Source organism: Schistocerca gregaria, chromosome 5 (genome assembly GCF_023897955.1).
Source record: "Schistocerca gregaria isolate iqSchGreg1 chromosome 5, iqSchGreg1.2, whole genome shotgun sequence".
Lineage (NCBI taxonomy): Eukaryota > Metazoa > Arthropoda > Insecta > Orthoptera > Acrididae > Schistocerca > Schistocerca gregaria.
Window position 1 is genome coordinate 87,179,339 of NC_064924.1, and position 22,026 is coordinate 87,201,364.

The following is a 22,026-nucleotide window of genomic DNA, read 5'->3' on the forward strand; positions in this document are numbered from 1 at the left end:
GTGTTCCCTCTCACCGTGGACAACGCACTGGCCGATGGCCTTCACTTAACGACCGAGAGCAGCAGCGTTTGTGTAGAGTTCTCAGTGCTAACATACAAGTACGACGAACGTATCCGTTAGGACAGTGAGGTGAAATCTGACGTTCATTGGCTACGGCCGGAGCAAGTGCCTCGCTAACAGCACGACATCGCCTGCAGCGCCTTTCCTGGACTCCTAGCCATTTTCGTTGGTCCCTAGGCGTCTGGAAAACCGTGGTCTGGTCAGAGGAGTCCCGATTTCAGTCGGTATGAGCTGATAGTAGGATTCGAGTGCGGCCCAGACCCCACGAAGCCAGAGACACAAGATGTCAACAAGGCACTGTGAAGCTTTTGGTGGTTCCCTGGTGATGTGGGCTGTGTCTTGCTTATGTTCGGCTACTTGGAGAATATTTGCAGCCATTCACGGACTTTATGTTATCAAACAATGAGACCATTTTTACGGATGACACTACATCATGTCACCGGGCCCCAGTCGTTCGAGGCTGGACAGTTCGAGAGAATGATTTGGCCACCCAGATAGTCGGACGTGGATCGCACTTAACATTTATGGGTCATAATCTTAAGGTCAGTTGGTGCACAGCACCCTGCACCGGCAACACTTTCCCATTTATGGACGGCTGTAGAGACAACATGGTTCATTATTTGTGCACGGAACTTTCAACGACTTGAGTCCATGCCACGCGGAGTGATTGCACTACGCCCGGTTCAAGGAGGTCCGACGTGATATTAGGAGGTATCCCATGACTTTTGCCAGTTCAGTGTAAATTGTGCTGACGAAACTGATTCCTCAGAGTTGCAAGACATAACTGGATAGGAGAACAATACTGCGGAGTACTCACTTGCCGAGGACGTCTGTGGGACCCACGAGCTGCTGGACGGTTACGGAGGCTTCGCCGGCAGCAGGCAATGTTGCCAACTTCAGCGTTACTCTGGAGTTCGGCGTGCCCGGCTGCAACGGCAATAGCAGTTATTCCCCAGTATCTCTGATAGGAAAAGGGTTCTGCTGTCGTGTATACGAATGCTGAGGACATTTTAGCAACTGAAATGTCAGCGTATTTTACTTACGATTCATCACTGCATTTATCAAAGTACAATCTTCCTTTCCTCCAACTCCACACTGTAACAACAGCAGATTTTTAGGAAAAAAGTATTATTTTACTTACAAAATTTAGAAATTGCAGATGCTGAAAACGAAGTGGAATGCGCAGAAACTAATAAAAATATTTCTCTTTGCTCTCAGTGCAGTGATGGAGATTTTTAACATTTCGTAATGAGAGGATAAGGTGCAACTTCGGTTTTCATCTACAAATTACTTTGGTTTATAAAAAGCAGTTTCACATTTCACGTGTCATGCAATTACTCGAATGGTCCACCTTCATCACCATCAGCAACAAAATGTCTAGCCAATGTTTAAACTTCTTTGTCTGATTTTTACCTATTTATTAAAGTTATTAAGAAATTCTCTTGTTAGTAAGCAGTGTTATATTTAGAATATCACTCCGAAATGCCCGTCAGTTTAGATCATCTTTCGTTACGTTAGTAGCATTTACTAGTAATTCAAATTTGCACGGGTGCAATACATACGTTTTCAGTCGTGGCTTAGATGTAGTAATGTATTGTTGCCTATCCAACATCCATCAGCTAGTAAGCATTTGAGCTTCTCCTGATACACTTACCTACACAACCAACTACACAGGAGCATGTCTGAAAGATTTGGTAAACCAGAAAACAAATGCGGAATATCAGCTGCACATTAAGACGTCCTACCTGTCTCCGTCTCAACATCTGCCAGCGCCCTCAAAAATCGTTCTTCCCCAGCAACTCTCGACATACTAATAGGAGGGACATAGAAACCTGAGGATGTTTGCAGCTATCTATCTATCTCAAGAAGAATCGTTGCTTTAAAAAAAGGCTGTATTTGGAAATAGCTTGGACCACAACTAAGGCCAGAAAAAACCTTTACAAATATACACTATTTGATCACAAGTATCCAGATATCCCCAAAAACATACGTTTTTCATATTAGGCGCATTGTGCTGCCACCTACTTCCAGGTACTCCATATCATCGACCTCAGTAGTCATTAGACATCGTGAGAGAGCAGAATGGGGCGCTCCGGACTTCGAACGTGGTCAGGTGACTAGGTGTCACTTATGTCGCACGTCTGTACGCGGGATTTCCACACTCCTACACATCCCTAGGTCCACTGTTTCCGATGTGATAGTGAAGTGGAAACGTGAAGGGACACGTTCAGCACAAAAGCGTACAGGCTGACCTCGTCTGTTGACTGAAGAGGGTTGTAATGTGTAATAGGCAGACATCTATTCAGACCATCACACAGGAGTTCCAAACTGCATCAGGATCCACAGCAAGTACTGTGATAGTTAGACAGGAGGTGAGAAAACGTGGATTTCATGGTCGAGCTTCTGCCCATAAGCCACACATCACGCCAGTAAATGCCAAACGACGCTTCGCTTAGTCTAAGGATCGTAAACATTGTACAACTGAACAGTGGAGAAACGTTATGTGCAGTGACGAATCACGGTACACGATGTGGCGAACCGATGCCAGGGTGTGGGTATGGCGAATGCCCGGTGAACATCATCTGCCAGCGTGTGTAGTGCCAACAGTAAAATTCGGAGGCCGTGGTGTTATGATGTGGTAGTGTTTTTCATGGAGGGGGCTTGCAGCCCTTGTTGTTTTGCGTGGTACTATCACAGCACAGGCCTACAATGATGTTTCAAACATCTTCTTGCTTCCCACTGTTGAAGAGCAATTCGGGGACAGCGATTGCATCTTTCAACACGATCGAGCACCTGTTCATAATGCACGGCCTGTGGCGGAGAGGTTACGCGACAATAACATCCCTGTAATGGACTGGGCTGCACACAGTCCTTACCTGAATCCTATAGAACACCTTTGGGATGTTTTGGAACGCCGACCGTGCCAGGCCTCACCGGCCGAATGGTTCAAATGGCTCTGAGCACTATGGGACTTAACTTCTAAGGTCATCAGTCACCTAGAACTTACAACTACTTAAACCTAACACACATCCATTCCTGAGGCAGGATTCGAACCTGTGACCGTAGCGGTTTCGCGGTTCCAGACTGTAGCGCCTAGAACCGCTTGGCCACTCCGGCCGGCTCACCGGTCGACATCGATACCTCTCCTCAGTGCAGCACTCCGTGAAGAATGGGCTGCCATTCCCCAAGAAACCTTCCAGCACCTAATTGAACGTATGCCTGAGAGAGTGGATGCTGCCATCAAGGATAAAGGTGGGCCATCTTACACCATTTCACATTGTCAAGCATTTTCTCTAAGTCGAGAGATCCTATGAGTTTGTCTAGCTTCTACTACCAACCACAACGTCAGAACTGCCTTTCTGGTGCCTCTACCTTTACTAAAGCCAATCGCCATTTAACAGTTCCTCAATTTTATTTTCCACTCTACTGTACATTACTCTTTTCAATAGCTTGGATGCATGAGCCTTTAAGCCTATTATGCGATAGTTATCGAATTTATCTGCCCAAACAGTCTTCTGGATTGCGTCGACGACATTTTTTCGAAACTCGGACGCTATGCCTCATCATTTAAGACTGATTATGCCTTTCAGCGTTCAGTCTGGAGCATAGCCCACTTATAAAATTCTTGTCATTTCCTTCTTACCTCCCTTTCGAAGACTGCTAATTACACTCCAGAATGGTTTTCCAGCAGCTTCACCCATAGTCTCCAACCTGCTTCCAAAGTCTTCCCAAGATTTCTTCTTGGATGCTGCAATTATCTGTTTGGCTTTGTTTCTTTCTTCAACATAACTTACTCTGTCTACCTGAGTTCTAGCATGTAGCCATTTTTGATATGCCTTCTTTTTCCTCTTACAGGCTGTCTTGACTATGTCATTCCACCAAGCTGTTTACTTCATCCTACTTTTACACACTACTGTTCCAAGACATTCTTTAGCCACTTCTAGTACTGTGTCTCTGTACCTAGTCCACTCCTTTTCCAATGACTGTAATTGACTACATTCAACTAACTGGTACCTTTCTGAGATCGCTGTTATGTACTTGTGCCTGATTTCCTTATCCTGAAGTTTCTCCACTCTTATCCTCTTACATACGGATCTGACCTCCTGCACTTTCGGCCTTACAATCCCAATTTCACTGCCGATTAAATAATGATCAGGGTCATCAAAGAATCCCCTGAATACACGTGTGTCCCTCACAGCGTTCCTGAATTCCTGATCTGTTATTATATAGTCAATGACAGATCTGGTTCCCCTACCTTCCCAAGTATACCGGTGAATGTTCTTATGTTTAAAAAAGGAGTTTGTGATTACTAAGCCCATACTGGCACAGAAATCCAAGAGTTGTTTCCCGTTTCTATTGGCCTCTATATCCTCTCCAAATTTACCCATAATCTTTTCATACCCTTCTGTTCGATTTCCAATCCTGGCGTTAAAATCACCCATGAGCAGAACACTGTCCTTGTCCTTTAACAACTACATCACTGAGTGCCTCACAAAAACTATCCATCTTCTCTTGATCTGTCCCTTTACAATGCGAATATACTGACACAATCCTAATTTTCTTGCTAGACACTGTCAAATCTATCCACATCAGTCGGTCGTTTACATACCTTATTGCAACTACGCTGGGTTCCATTTCTTTCCTGATGTAAAGCCCTGCACCCCATTGTGCTATTCCTGATTTGACTCCTGACAGGTAGACCTAGTATTCTCCCACTTCCTCTTCTTTCTCACGCCTTACCCGAATGTCACTAACAGCTAAAACGTCCAGCCCCATCTTATTTGCAGCCTCTGCCAGCTCTACCTTCCTCCCAGAGTAGCCCCCATTGATATTAATAGCTCCCTATCTCATTACCATTTGTTTGCCAAGTCGTATCTTAGGAGTCCCTGCTTTGTCAGTTAGATAGAGGTGGGACTCCGCCACCTCGAAAGGTCCGAGGCATTTTGCTCTGATTGTTGCCAGCATCATATTTAAAGTACCGAGGAAGCAGGTTGCTAGCCTTACTTGCCCGAGTCCCATTGGGTTTTACTCCTAACGGTTGAGGGACTAACCGGTGGATTTGGTAGTCTTTGCCGTATGAGCACAAAGGTGACCACGACTCAGAATATGCCCGAGATGCCCAGCCTTATTCCAAAGTAACTGGTATCCCGACTGTCGGGACCACTTACTTGACCACTCATACGTTGCCAGTGGTTCATGAACTAGGACATGACTACAGGAACCCACACCATGAACCACTCGAAGACAAAAAAAATTATGGACAACGAAAGAATTATATGAACGGGACGTAAATTTGTATATGTGATGTGCATGTACAGACAAACAAATTATTACAGTTTCAAAATATTTTTCTTTTTTCAAAAGAACTTTGGTCTGCCTGTGGTCCTTATGCAAGTAGTTACATGGCTTGGCGTTGAATGATAGTTTCTGGATGTCCTCTTGAGGGATACAGGGTAATAGTTCTATGCATTACATCTTTCAAATTCCATTGATGAGAACTTCACTCAGCTTTTTTTATTTTTATTTTTTTTTTCAAATGACAGCGGCCGCGGTGACCTTATATTACCCCATGCATTCAATAAACAGCTGCTTTTGAGGAAGACGTTTTTTATATGCGATACGGAAAAGCAACCTCGACTACCTCCGATGATGTTTCACTGCATGATACAGAACATGTTAAATAATTATTAAGAAAGACAAGTAATTGCAGAACACAAAATATAACCATATGAATTTTAAAAAAAATTGTTAACAAAGTTAACGATTGAATAGTGAATTTGTAGACACATATTTGCGTGACTCTGTAGGATACAGAGTGATTTAGGTGGCCCTGCCAATACGTTTTATGGACCCCGGAACGCCTACAAAAATCACGCGCGAGATTTTCGTATTCTCTCGCTCGTTACGCACAAAATATTACTTCTAGAGAAAAAATGAACCGATCCTTTTGTAGGAAATTTAATGAAGTTAAATTTTGTACTAGGTGACGTCTGCGCCGGAAGGCAGCGTTTTCTACTTAAGAGGAGGTTTACTATCTTTGGCCCGAAAAAAGCTTTTTCTATGAGAATTTTTTTCTCAGGATGTGTTATAGAGATCAATGTAAAATTTGGTCAAAATGTTTATTGATATTTCCTCTACAAACTGAAATTTTTTCGACGGGTAATGTCTAAGAGTGAAGGCGGAAGTGCCATCGGAACTAAACAAAATTTCGATGTAGACCTCCCCGCGCGGTATGTCACAGGTGTACTGGCTGTTCTGAAATCAAAATTGAGTTGACGTTAGCGAAATATATAAGATTCATTAGGAGTTGTACCTGTTTCAAGTCATTTAGACCATAGGAAACAAAATGGCGGCAATTTGAAAAAAAAAGGATTTTTAACATTGATTTTTTTACTTCGTCGGCTAAGTAAAACTATTTATAGTTGATGGATCGGAATAAAAGTGATACAACTCCTAGACAATTTAGTTAGCTTCGTTGAAGCTGCTCACTGCCAGGAAAGTAGCAATCTCCACAGTCTTTGCACCAGAATGCAAATACTTGGGGGCTAGCTCCCAAACACACGCATTCAAACTTTCATTTGAATTTTGTGTGTTTCCTCCCAAGCACGGGTACAATAGCTCGTCCTCCGAAATAAAAAAAAGGTGCGTGAAAAGACCTGTTTCAGGCAGGTGTATTTTTTTTTTTTTTTTTTTTTTTGTTCAACCGCGAATATCAAACATTTCCGTTCCGTACTCGGAAAAACCTTTTCAGGGGTGGCTTCTAAACACTTCTAGGTTCCAAAAAAGCAATTTTAAAAAAATCGATTTTTTGAACCAAAAGATAGTAAACCTTCCCTTAATTCAAGAAAAACGTCTTTCAAGGTCACCATTGTAAGTTTTTCTTGAATAATTGGAAGATTAGTTTCTCTAGCGGAAACGGATCCCAGAATAAAATTTAACTACATTAAATGTACTGCAGGGTCGTCGTCTTAATTGTTTTCTGTAGGACAAATGATTTGCACGTAGTGATTAAAAGAATATAACAATCTTTCGAGTGGTATTTAAAGGTATGGCGAGTTGCGTAAAACCCGTTGGTAGGGACAGCTGAATCATCGTATATATTGAGAACATGAGATAATTACAGAAGAGAGGATCTCAGGACGCTGCCAGAAAATGCGGAGAGGTTTCTGTGGACATAAAAACAATGACACACTTAGAAGAGAACAAGAAAACGTGTAGTATTAGGTTGGTTCATTATTTCGTAGCGTTTTTGTTTTGAATGTTGGTCTTCCGGTTGCTATGGGTTTATTTATCACTGTTATATTTTTATGTAGTTCACTGTTGTTATTTGAGGTTACATTTTGTCATTTGGAGATGTGAGTGGAGCTGTGGACGCTAGAAAAATGGAGTGGCAAGAGGAGAAATTAGCCCGTATCCGACATTATCTTTTGATGGAGTTCCTCCGAGGAAATAATGCCACTGGACGCAGCACGGCTAGATAATGGTCTTCTTGTTTTAAGGAGGATCGTTTTGACATTAGTGACTCTCCATGTTCAGTAAGACTTTCGAGGTTCAATGAAGGTCGCTTAAACGCATCAGTACACAATGATCCAAGTCATAGTACTCAAGAACTGGCAGATGTGATGAACTGAGATCATTCCATTACCGTGCGACATTTTCATGCAGAGGGGAAGGTCCACAAAGTGGGTATATCGGTACCGCGTGCTCTAAGCCAAAGTCACACAAAACGGCCGGTGGGCCCGTCAGCGTCTCTGATTGCTCATCATCAAGTGACTCATGAACAACACCGACCATTCCTATCCTGTGTCGCTACTAGTAACGAGAAATGGCATTTTTACGCTGACACAAGAAAAAGAAAGGATTGGTGGAACCCAAACAAAGCAGCAACTCCCCGTACAAAGAGCTGTGCTTATCCACGAAAGATAATTTTATGTACATGGCGGAACAGCAGCGGTGCGGTGTGCAACGAATTGCTTTCCCAAGGTGTAGCAATCACAGATAACATGTATTGTTAACGACTTGCACGTCTTGTAGACGCAGTCCAAGACCAACGACCAGGAAGATTGCGTGAAGTGATGCTTTATCCACGATAATGCTCGCCCGCACCCTGCTAGACCGACAAAAAACACCTTGTAGGAGCTCGGTTGGGAAGCCATTAAGCACCCACCTTATTGATCGGATCTTGCCTTCTCAGATTTTCACGTTTTATGCTCTCTATCGAACAACTTTCAAGAAATATCCTTCCCGGTGAAAGGTATCTGCAGTGGAACGTGTTACTTCTACACATAAACAAGAACGATCTGTCACACTACTACACTTTAAAACACAGTTTATATGTAATTAATGTCACACAGTCTCATACGGAACCTACATCCGCTTTCTTTTATATACTGTATATGATAAGATACTGTCATCCCCCTTCCCTCCTGTGTGAGAGGATGAATGAGCAAATGTATTTCTAGTTGCATGCTGGATGGTAGCAGACAAGCCTGTCTGCTAGAGAACAGTAGGACCAACGTTGGAACAGGTAGCTACGCTTTCTAAAAGCAAAGAGGTTTCTATCCTTAGTATGGTTCTGTCCGTCCCTTGTCATGTTGGTATAGGAAGCTGCCCCTCTGGTCACTTCCGTTTTGTATACGGAAACACCCTTGGTAGGAGCGCAGGTCAGTCTGTCCGCGGCGAGCGTCTGAAGTGCTAAGATCTCCGGCTAAACGCGTGTCTGCAAAGTCCGTAGGACAATGGATTTCTTAAGTTCAGCCTAACTGAAAATTTAATCACCATTATTTCAAGTTTAGCTCTAAAATACGTAATGTTATCTTAAATTGCATCGCAGTGTGATTCGAGTGTACAGTTCAGAATATCTTCCGGTAGTTGCTTTGTCACTACTTTGTGAGTAAAGTTGATCAGTAACTCTAACTAAGATCATCAATCTTAAATGCGAATGTGCGTGAGATTATAACGTCTCGTCTTAACAATATTTTTCAATATAGCAACTTTTCTTTATGTTCAACCCACGTGGGGTGTACTTTGTAAGACCAGTACCACGTGCTTATACAATTGTTTGACCCATCAGGTTAATAGTAAGACGATAGTAACCAGTTCGAGGTTTTTGTTTTGTAAATGGCTTTTCGATCTAATTTATTTTAATTATCAACATTATTGTGGAGTACACTCTTTGTGTAAACCAAGTTGACCACGTGAAGCATGTGGTGTAATCATCAAAGTAACCCTCAGCTATTCTTTTCGGGAAGATTTCACAGAGAGTTAGTATGAATTTAGTATACCAGTGTGTGGTAATTACATGACGGACAGGATTGCGCTACGAATGTAACTTCTTTAGGTGAAAATTGAATCGGTTGGTTGTGGTTAACTTCCTCTTGCATATGTTTCAATGTTCTTCGTGTGTTATTTTATGAATGTAGTGTTGTATGCAGTCTCCCAATCTTGGCTCCCTATTTGATGTGTTCCGTAAGATTACAAACCCACATTTTCACAATCCTAAATAAGGCACCAGCTTAGTTATGACTCAAGTTAAATATGCTGAAATTCCAATGATCAATGTTAAAATAAATTTCCAAATATAAACTGATTTATTTCTTTTTATTTAAATTCTCTTTTTTATATACGTATCACCGGTTTTCGTATGACTATTAAAAGATTATAATTAATGTTAGTCTGGTTGGAAATTTGGTGAGCTAGACTGGATACATGGTGAAACAGTTGCTCAGTAATACAACGTTAACTTCCTCAGATAGCTCACAGCTTTTAACCCGCTTTTATTGTCTGTCAGCACCGCTTTCACATAACAAATTAAAGCAACAACATTACACCGGTTAGAAATGCTCTCCGAACACAGCGCGATGAGTTCTTCGACCCAGAGCCATGTGATTTCTGCAGTCGCGGAATCGAAAAGTTACCGCAGCGTTGGCAAACTGTTGTAAATAGCGAGGGAGAATATATTGTTGATATTTTGCGTATCTGTTGTGTTTATTAAACTTATGGGAAAACGCAGTACATTCTATATGTAAGAAAGATTACGCAACAGGTTTTGTATTTAAAAATCGAATCTGAACGCTGTTTATTTGATGGAAGATCGTGTTATGCCTCATGTAGGAAGGATAAACGGCTATCACCTCGTGACGAAATTCGACAGCGGCAGTATTGTAGCCCGTCGACACTGCGACTTATCGTACGGGAAGCTGCTACTAGTCCTGTCCCACTACTGTCAAGCGAATATGAAATCAGCGGATGCAGGAGTGCCATACTCAACACCACGCAGGTTGTCAGTGGCCCTGCTTGCCTAGCGCTCGAGAGGAGAGACGTGTTGCATGCTCTGCGGTCCAGGATCGTAGAACCACGCCGTCGAGTCACAAAATGAGCTTGTTTGCAGCGGGACAAGTTTCCACGCGGACATTGCGGCCATGTCTGGAGCAGCACCAACCGTCAGCACGGCGACCGCTGTTTGCAGGTTCCTCGACGCAGCAGCGGAGACCGACAGCTGACAGTCGTGCACCCAACGACAACACTGGACACAGAGTGAGACCATGGAGTCTTTTCAGATGAACCTCACAAGAAGAGGCCCTCAGCTGTAAGATCGACTTTTTTCACACCAAAGATGCAGTATATATACAGGCTGTTACAAAAAGGTACGGCCAAACGTTCAGGAAACATTCCTCACACACAAATAAACAAAAGATGTTATGTGGACATGTGTCCGGAAACGCTTAATTTCCATGTTAGAGCTCATTTTAGGTTCGTTCTTCCACCTACGCTCAATGGAGCACGTTATCATGATTTCATACGGGATACTCTACCTGTGCTGCTCGAACATGTGCCTTTACGACACAACATGTGGTTCATGCGCGATGGAGCTCCTGCACATTTCAGTCGAATTGTTCGTACGCTTCTCAACAACAGATTCGGTGACCGATGGATTGGTAGAGGCGGACCAATTCCATGGCCTCCACGCTCTCCTGACCTCAACCCTCTTGACTTTCATTTATGGGGGCATTTGAAAGCTCTTGTCTACGCAACCCCGGTACCAAATGTAGAGACTACGTGCTCGTATTGTGGACGGCTGTGATACAATACGCCATTCTCCAGGGCTGCATCAGCGCATCAGGGATTCCATGCGGCGGAGGGTGGATGCATGTATCCTCGCTAACGGAGGACATTTTGAACATTTCCTCTAACAAAGTTGTTGCTGTGTGTTTCCATTCCATGATTAATGTGATTTGAAGACTAGTAATAAAATGAGCTGTAACATGAAAAGTAAGCGTTTCCGGACACATGTCCACATAACATATTTTCTTCTTTGTGAGTGAGGAATGTTTCCTGAAAGTTTGGCGTACAAGCAACTCGTTAGAATGAAATGAACACCCTTAACTGCTTACAGGCGTTGATATACGTCAACGGGGACAGATGAAAATGTGTACCCCGACCGGGAATCGAACCCGGGATTTCCTGCTTACATGGCAGAGGCTCTATCCATGTGAGCCACCGAGGACACAGAGTATAGCGCAACTGCAGGGATTTACCTCTGGCACGCCTGCCGCGAAACCCACATTCTCAACGTATTGTCCCGCACTACATTCGTAGTGCCCTGCGCCGCGAGTAATGAGTATAATGGGCGGGGGCACCACGAATGTAGTGCGGCACAATACGTTGAGAATGTGGGTTTCGCGGGAGGCGTGCCACACATAAATGCCTGCAATCGCGCTATCATCTGTGTCCTCGGTGGCTCAGATGGGAAGAGCGTCTGCCATGTAAGCAGGAGATCCCGGGTTCGAGTCCCAGTCGGGGCACACATTTTGGTCTGTCCCCGTTGACGTATGTCAACGCTTGTAAGCAGCTAAGGGTGTTCATTTCATTGTAATTTCAAATATACAGTGTTGTAGGTTAAGATCCCCCTGCAGCCATTCACCTTGTGGGCTCTCGTTTGCGAGAAACTGACGAAAAAAGATCTAAATTTTGCGGGTTGCCCAATAGTGTTAAAAAAAATAGAAGTCAATGGGTAGGCTAACAGCTTCACATGCAAGAGCTTGGACGTTCGAGTCTCGTCAGCTGTAGTACGTTTTTATTTTTTAATCTTTTTCGAAATTACTTTATCATTAATTTTATTGAATTAATTGGTTTAAATGTATTTTTTTTATTTCTGTTCCTTAGTCACATTATTTCAGTCATGATATAAATCTTTTCCCGTTTGTTTCATTTTTTCTTTATATCATTCTTTTTCCGATCTGAAACTTGGTGATTACGAATTTAATTACATTATCCAATTATTTGAAAATTCAGATGTGGCAGTTAAAAAGTAAAACACCCAATAATCTAATCACGCTGACTACGCAGTGGTGTGAAAAACGCACTTTTCGTGACTAGAAGTGCAAATTTTTGCATGGTAATCGTCATACAAACATTCAAGACATAACCTAAATACGTATTGCACTGAACACCTCAGATGAAGATTACAATGAAAGAAGGATTTAGAAGTGTAATGAAATTCAAACAAAATGAGAAATAGATATAATGAACCCCATAATGTGAACGAAAAAACAGGGTGATAAAACAGAAGATATTAAATCGAAATTAATATATTAAATTAATTAGGAACAGAAGAACGAAGATTTCAAGTGGAAAAACAATGATAGGAAGAAAAATCAGAGCAAATAAAGAAGTTGATATTATGATTAAAATTATGTGACAAGCAAATGGAAGTAAAAAAGGTGTTGCACCTGCTAAAACTCGAAACCACAAGCTCCTGTACGTGAAGCTGCTATCGTGTACGCTACACCACACAACCAAACTATTTGATAGCACATTTTTGATGTTATTGAGTGTCACACAAAATTTCTATTTTTTTCATTAGATACTTGAAAATGAGAGTACACCAGGATGAATGGCTGCAGTGCGTGATACCCGGAGTCTTAACCTACATAATCGTACAGATGGTTTCAAAAACTCGATCCCACTGCTGGGAAGCCCTTCTTGTCAGTCCTGTGTGCAGCATCACGTTGGACGTGTCCTTGTGTGGAGGCTCCAATGAGAACGAATGCTCGCAGACTGTATTCTTCACCCTCATACCGGCCACAGTACCTAGAGTGATGGTATGGGGGCACAACTAGCGCACCATGAGGTCAACACTGGTTAGCACAGCTAGAAATCTGGGCACAAGCTGTGTTAAGGCCAAGGACCGGGCCTTGACTTAGAGGAGTCTGTAACGTTAATTTTGAGTAAGAGGGTGCAAGACCGCATGTTTCCCATGTTGTCCTTACCTACTTCAATACGTAGTACGTTCCACCTTTGCCTTGCCTAACACGTTCCCCAGATCTCTCAGCCATTCAAAACACCTGCTCATGTCTTCCCAAGAGATTGTATGCTACCACTCTCCAGCTCTACGACTGATGAACTGTTGCACAGCGTTGAAGAAGCATATCTGCCATTGAAGGTCATTTCGACACAGTGCTCAGCTGGGTCAGTGGCAGGCAGCTGTAATGATCAAATCATTAGAAAAATAAAAAATAAAATCACCTTACGCATCAAAATCAACAGTGAAGCCTGGTACCTCAGATAGAGATTTAGTCACTTTCTTCAGGCCAGTAGGACGTTATAGGCATTAAGAAACAGCTCATTTTACACTTGCCAACTGCGAATTGAGCACAAAAAAAAACAAAGCAGTCACGTACCATCATTCAACAAATCGGCCCAGATGCAGTACCCAGTGACAATGAGCTGCTCCTACCGTTGGGTTTTAAGCCATTTCCATAACCTTCAAATAGCACATGCAATATTTTCACATTCTCTCTCTCACTAAACACGAGTCATTAGTCCTACAGCAAAAAATGGACCTGACCTCTCTGTAAGAAATTTAATGTAGTTAAATTTTGTACCAGGATACCTTTTTGATAGAGGCCATAGATTTCGATTATTCAAAAAAAAAAAGTACAAAGTTTAACTACATTACATTTCTTACAAAAATATCATGTTCATTTCTTCTGTAGAGCTAATGGTTGGTGTGTAGCAAGACCATAAGAATTTCAAGTGCAGTTTTTGAAGGAGTTGCAGGTTGCATACAACCCATAGGCAGGCGCAGTTGAGTCACCATCTATACAGTAGAAGCTACCGAACACCAAGCAACACAGTTATAGCTAGCAGAGCGGTTTTACCCAGTCAGTACCTCGGTTGATCAACACCAGACACCAGAAACTATGTCAGCTGGGAATCATATTCAATTAAGTGGTTCCTTTTGTACGTTTGCATAAACGTGCGTGTTCAAAAAATGGCTCTGAGCACTATGGGACTTAACTTCTGAGGTCATCAGTCCCCTAGAACGTAGAACTACTTAAACCCAACTAACCTAAGGACATCACACACATCCTGCGACCGTAGCATTCGCGCGGTTCCAGACTGTAGCGCCTAGAATCGCTCGGCCACACTGGCCGTCCGTGCCTGTTATCTGTTTGTCACTTCCATTGTGAAGCGCAGCTGAACCTAAGGGCTCGACTAGAGAAGTAGAAACTGTCTCCTTCTCATGATTTGTGCTATGAATTCTGTGTGTACCTTGTTCTTTATAGAGTGTTAGGCCGGTGTGACTCTTTGATCAGGTAACTGGTCAATAATAGCGTGAAATTACAGACTTCATCTGTGCATTAGATTTACATTAATTGGATCTTAGGAGTCCAGATATGAACTAGCGTCTGTGTTCATCAACACATGCACTGTAAAAACGTGAAGAAGCATTAAAAACAGACCAGTAAACCACACTAGTTTCATTCTCTTATCGCCACATCTGCCTCCTTAACCTGACATCTGAGTCATTCTGCACCATCTCCAATCACAGAGACCTGAAAGATTTCAGTCTGACCAAGGCGCTGTCTCACTCCTGCAAGTAGCCGCTCGCGTGTGAGAGAAGGAGAGCTCAGTTCCCGAGTCACCTATGATCTGAGTGTGAGTTTCACACTAAGTGTGTTGCAACCCATCCCGGGTTACTACATAAGATATGTGGCATCTCTGTAGTAAATTTCATACTCTGAATATCCTGAATCAACTAAAAATTCAATATCGTAATCTTCCAAATGTATTGCTTAAAACAAATTTTCGTTATTTACTATGTTGAGGAGAAACCTGGCTTACTGTTCCTTTCGTTCGTACACGTGTATTCGGCCTTATGGTTAATGGTTAACCGTTTGGAAAGTTTCCCATCTTGTGATGTGCTCTGTTACAGGGCTTTTATGTTGAATCAAGCCCAAGTAATGCCACATACAGACACGTCGGGTAGATTTTTTTATCGATAAACCCATGTGTATATGTACCCGTCATTTGTGTAAATTGTCTACAGATGATACTGTATCGATTTTTATAAGAATCCTCGCTACTGATGTGGTTCCGTGTAGGAGGTGAGAGTACTTTGTATAATTTTATTTGTAAATTTTCAGGACAAACAAATTTCAGACTATTATGCAAAACATTCACATTGATTCCATATTTTCATTCCGATAGGGTCAGCAGCTGTGACGAATTAACAGTTCGTGATACCATGAGCTGCAGTTCTCTTTACTAGATGTACGAGGGTACAATTTCGCCTTAGACCGTTTTCGACTTTCTAAATCAGAACCATTATACATTGGATGGATAAGTATCACTTATGAATTTAATACACACCCATGCTCATAAATTAACGATAATGCAGATACATGGTGAAACAACGCTCTGGTGGGCAGTTTGTGGGTTTAAATCACCTCGGGGTATGACCATGCGATGCATTTGAACTGCGGTCTTCGAAAAAAATGGTTCAAATGGCTCTGAACACTATGGGACTTAACATCTGAGGCCGTCAGTCCCCTAGAACTTAGTACTTAAACCTAACTAACCTAAGGACATCACACACATCCATGCCCGAGACACGATTCGAACCTGCGACCGTAGCGGTCTCGCGGTTCCAGACTGAAGCGCCTAGAACCACTCTGCCGCTCTGGCTGGCTTGCGGTTTTCGCATGGTGGCGTTGGCAGCAGTCCACATACACAGAGGTGTGTTGGTGTAGCGAGTAATTGTGCAGACGTTTTCAGACGTGCTAATGGTGACTATGTGCTTAAAATGGCTCAAAGAACACACATTGATGATGTTATGAGGGTTAGAATACTACGGCGACTGGAGGCTGGTCAAAAACAGCAGGTCGTAGGACGGGCCCTCCGTGTGCCACAAAGTGTGATCTCAAGATTATGGCAACGATTCCAGCAGTCCAGGTGCTACAGTGCGGGACGTCCACAGTATACCACACCACAAGAAGACCCATATCTCCCGCAGACGGCCACGGAGTATTGCAGGTAGCCTTGCTCGGGACCTTACTGGAGCCACTGCAACAGCTGTCTCCAGACACACTGTCTACACACGACTGAACAGAAATGATTTATTCCCCCGGAGACCTGCAAGGTGCATGCGACTGACCCCTGGTCACGGAAGAGCCCGTAAAGCCTGGTGTCAAGAACACAGTACATGGTCATTGGAACAGTGGTCCCTGGTTATGTTCACGAACGATACCAGCTATAGTCTGAACAGTGATGCTCCCCGGGTTTTCATCTGGCGTGAACCAGAAACCAGATACCAACGCCTTAATGTCCTTAAAAGGGGCCTGTATGGAGGTCGTGGTTTGATGGTGTGGGGTGGGATTATGATTGGTGCACGTAAACCCCTGCATGTCTTTGACAGAGGAACTGTAACAGATGTATCGGGACGTCATTTCGCACCAGTATCTCCACCTTTCCAGAGGTGCAGTGGGTCCCACCTTCTTCCTAATGGATGATAACGCAAGGCCCCACCGAACTGCCATTGTGTATGAGTACCTTGAAACAGAAGATATGGAGTGGCCTCCCTGTTCTCCAGACATAAACCCCATCCAACACGTCTGGGATGCTCTCGGTCGACGCATCGCTGCATGTCTTCAAACCCCTAGGACGGTTCAGGAGCTCCGACAGGCACTGGTGCAAAAATGGGAGGCTATACCCCAGCAGCTGCTCGACCACTTGGTCCAGAGTATGCCAACCCGTTGTGCGGCTTGTGTACGTGTGCATGGTGATCATATCCCATATTGATGTCGGGGTACATGCGCAGGAAACAGTGGCGTTTTTAGCACATGTGTTTCGGGACGGTTTTCTCAACTTTTCACCAATACCATGGACTTACAGATCTGTGTCGTGTGTGTTCCCTATGTACCTATGCCACTAGAGCCAGTTTTGTGTAGTGTCACGTTGTGTGGCACCAAATTCTGCAACTATCCTTAATTTATGAGCATGAGTGTAAATGTACGAAGGTACAACTTCGGCCGTAGGCCGTTTTCGAGTTTCTAAATCAGAAGCATTATACACTGGATGGATAAGTATCAGTTATGAATTTAATATAGGTACAGGTCAGATCCCAAAATACACTAGAAGGGTTATAACTTGCTTTATGCGTGTGGCTATCGGTATCGGCTGTGCCTCCGCGTTTCGGCCGCCGAGGGGAGAGGAGAGGTGAGGGAAAGGCAGCATCGGCTTCTTCCTGCATTTTGTGCTAAACGTGAAATCGGAGGCGACACTCGCCGTAATATTGCTGGTTTAAGTGACACCTCCGTCGGATCGGAATCTACCTAATTTGTTTAAATATTCATCCTACCTACGGCCTAGGTATTATTTATTTATCGAAAATAATGAAAAATGAAAGTAGATGAATGTACAATTCGATACTATGAATCGAAAGACAAAACCCACAGAACAGCAGTAATGTTTACAAAGTATAATTAACTGTGCGTGAAGTAATTGTCAAAATGATGTTCACTAAAGGTCACTGTCATTTTTGTTTGATTCAAGATCATCGTCATCATCGTTTGAGGACGTGGTACCGATGGTAACTTCATCAATGGCCATTTCCATTATTTCATCTCGTTGATGATGACAATGATGTTTGGTTTGTGGGGCGCTCAACAGTGTGGTTATCAGCGCCCGTGCAAATTTACAACCCTTGCTCAGTCCACACTCGCCACTTTCATGGCTGATGATGAAATGATGCGGACAACACAAACACCCAGACCCAGTCTTCTCGAGGCAGGTGAAAATCCCTGACCCCGCCGGGAATCGAACCCGGGACACCGGTGCTCAGGAAGCGAGAACGCGACCGCGAGACCACGAGCACATTTCATCTCGTGTCCAATACGCTTGCAGCTGCCGCAGTTTCCTGCTTTAGCCTTGTCAGTCCTTTGCAGCAACTGAAAGGAAAGCAGCATTTTCTGCACTCCTTCCTTCGGCACGTCATCAGTGATATTGTTTTCCCTGAAATTGTGCTATATTTTGGCCCATGTCAGGTCTACCCTATTTAGATCGCATTTGTTGCGCCGTAAGCGGACTGCTTTCAGCGATTTCATCCACGACATACATTTTCACGGCTGGTTTGTTTTCATTTATTTTACATAGCATTTCAGCTGTCCTCATTGAGTCGTAGCACTTTATTTGCCTGTCTCGGAACCACTCTAACATCGTAATCCTGAAGTCGTATTTTTTAGGCATCCTGCAGAACTTCCTGCTTTGCTACGGTGCATTATCCACACAATCACAGACTTGGGTGGAATATTAGGAATCACCATATCTGCAAACCCCCCCACCTCTCCCATTGACGTCCCCTAGTTTCGTCTACTTCAAGAAGTTTGCAAGTTAGTTGCATGAAATTTCCTGACGGAACCTGTGCCTACTAGGCAACAGGACACACGCTGAACCGAGGCGATTGAAATGCTAATCATTTCTGCAGAACATATTGATGTATATGAGTGATGAATGTGAACGTCGTATCTCTATTTGTTCTTAGTGTTCCGTTTTCTCTGAACATGAGTGTACTTCGTGTCTAGGAGATGCTTGACGTTGGCAGTGCTCGCAGAGAAATGGATATCGTTTTCAGTTGTCAGGAAGTTTCAAATCAACGCACACTCCTCTGCAGCGTGAAAATTAGTTCCAGTTACTTGCATATTGCTGCAACGACTTGTCGAATTTATCATTGCGTGGAAATTTTTGTCAAACTTAACAGAATGAGATTTTTACTTTGCAGCTAAGTATTCGCTGATATCAAACTTCCTGGCAATTCAAAACTGTGTGCCGGACCGAGACTCGAACTCGGAACCTTTGCCTTTCGCGGGCAAGTGCTCTACCATCTGAGCTAACCAAGCACGACTCACGCCCGGTCCTCACAGCTTTACTTCTGCCAGTACCTCGTCTCCTACCTTCCAAACTTTACATAAGCTCTCCTGCGCAGGAGAACTTCTGTAAAGTTTGGAAGGTAGGAGACGAGGTACTGGCAGAAGTAAGGCTGTAAGGACGGGCCGCGCGGGATTAACCGAGCGGTCGAGGGCACTGCAGTCATGGACTGTGCGGCTGGCCCCGGCGGTGGTTCGAGTCCTCCCTCGGGCATGGAGGTGTGTGTTTGGCCTTAGGATAATTTAGGTTAAGTAGTGCGTAAACTTAGGGACTGATGACCTCAGCACTTAAATCCCATAACATTCCAAATACATTTAACATTACTTTTATTCTTTGTGAGGACGGAGCGTGAGTCGTACTTGGGTAGCTCAGATGGTAGAGCACTTGCCCGCGAAAGGCAAAGGTCCCGAGTTCGAGTCTCGGTTTGGCACACAGTTTTGATCTGCCAGGAAATTTCAAACTTAACAGAAGTTCTGTGTGTGCAGTACCAGTGCGAAAGTATCGCTGTCGCAAAGGAGACTGGCACAAAGACAGATGGGTCGCAAAAAATGTACTTTTGCAACAACTAAAGGCATATAATTGGTACCACAACTCGGGGTAGTGCAAAATGCTTTTACCAATCAATTTGTTTCACAGAAGAGAAAGTAAAATGGCAGTACAGACGCCATTAAATGATAGCTTAATTTTTAAATGTTGCCTTAAACATAAATGCATTGCACTTGCGATAAAAGTAGTAACATGTCTCGCAGATACATGTGCGAACCATGCCGTCAAATGAGAGAGTTTGAGAGAGGATGCGCTACTGACCTGAGAGAACTGATGCATGCAGCCGGGAAATTGTTGCTCGTGTGGGACGTAGTGTTTCGGCAGTGCAACGGGTGTGCACAGAATGGTTTACGGAAAGCTGTAGAACACTACGGTAAGGGTCAGATCACGCCAACCAGACCACCTCTCGAGAAGATCGACAACTCATCCGAATGGCATTGCAGGACGGATGTACATCCTCTTCGGCTCTGGCGAAACAGTGGAACAGTGTAACACATCGTATACTAACAGGGATGACAGACCGTCCCCCTTTACTACGGCATGCGTTGTCCACGTCTCCGCCTGCCTTTGATGAATGTGCAGAAACATGTTAGACGGCAATGGTGTATGAAACGACGTCACTGGGGACAAGAATGGCATCAGATAGTGTTTTCAAACGAATCCGGGTTCTGTTTGTTTGGAAATGATGGTTGTACTTTTCGTCAGAGACAGGGGGAACGGCATCACAATGCCTGCATTTCCACAAGACATACAGCGCCAACTCAAGCATTCTGGGCGCGGGGCGATGTTGGATACAACCACAAATCACAGCTGGAGCGTGTCCAGCGACCAGTGTGACCTATGTGAATGACAGCCTGCGACCCGCAGCCACATTCTTCCTGCGCAACGCCCCGACGCCATTTTTCAGCAGGACAATGCCCGATCACATGTTGCTGCATGAACACGTGTCTTTTTGGTGTCACAAGGTGTCAGCGTTTACCCCTGGACCGCCAGATCACGAGGCTTGTCGCCAGTCGAAAGTGTCAAACGACGGGTGCAGCAATGTGGCCCAGTTCCAACTACCACAGATGAACTTTGGAAACAGGTGAATGCAACTGTACCGTTGGACGCCACTAGCACTTTATACGCGTCTATGCCATCACGCATGGAACACGTTATCAGGGTCCATGGCGGAACCTGTGCCTACTAGGCAACAGGACACTCGCTGAACCGAGGCGATTGAAATGCTAATCATTTCTGCAGAACATATTGATGTATATGAGTGATGAATGTGAACGTCGTATCTCTGTTTGTTCTTAGTGTTCCGTTTTCTCTGAACATGAGTGTACTTCGTGTCTAGGAGATGCTTGACGTTGGCAGTGCTCGCAGACAAATGGATATCTCTCAAGTAGTGCCGATCCTGCAACATTATTAAGGATTTCGTGGCCACTTGTTGACAAACTGTCTATTGGCTTCTGTCTCGGGTTCTTCGGCCGACGTTCATCTGATGATTTTACTGACGTTTCGCCAGCACGAGTGGCTGGCATTGTCAAAGCTGCACCCTCCAATGGCGGTGGTGAATTGGAACCGAGCTCGCGGCCGAAGACTATATATGTACCTGGCGCGCCAACGTCCGAGGGCTTCTCCGCGGTCATTTCCGGTACGGTTCTCCTCTTGCTACCTGCGACGGTCGTTCGCTGCAGTACGGGACGCCAGGATCTGTTTACCTTAAGGCTTTCCTCTTTCTTGTTGAAGCTGTTCACGTGTTTTTGTATTACTATAGCTTCTCTGAACAAGTGGGTGTGATAACGCTTCTCTACAACCAGAAATCTGTGTCGAGGAATTTTATTACGTGGTCGGTCTCACTCAGTGCGTGCTCTGCCATGGCCGATTTCTCCATTTTCCCCAACCTGCAATGTCGCATATGTTCTTTGATCTTGGTCTTGACTGATCGTCCAGTCATTCCGACATAAACTTCTCCGCATGTGCATGGTATACTGTTTATCCCGACACTGCAAGTGTGTCCCTCTTCTCCCTTGCCGATCTAAGACACTCTTTGATCTTCCTCGTCGGTTTGAAAATCGCCCTTACGCCTTGTTTGCGCAATATACGGCCGATTCTGTCCGTCACTCTGGGAATGTATGGCAGAAAGGCCGTACCCGATAATACTTTTTCTGATTGCTTACTTCGCCAAGTGTTTGGCTCTGTTACACTTCTAATATAATTTTTGGA

General features: G+C 44.0%; 1 protein-coding gene across 1 annotated transcript in view; it reads right to left on the reverse strand.

The window, feature by feature from the left end:
• The window catches only part of LOC126272624 (venom dipeptidyl peptidase 4-like), a 348,387-nt gene that overhangs the window by 88,451 nt on the left and 237,910 nt on the right, over positions 1-22,026 (reverse strand). The window contains exon 8 of the mRNA XM_049975582.1: positions 878-987. Coding sequence (XP_049831539.1) covers positions 878-987 — 110 coding nt within the window. The remainder of the gene's footprint in view (positions 1-877; positions 988-22,026) is intronic.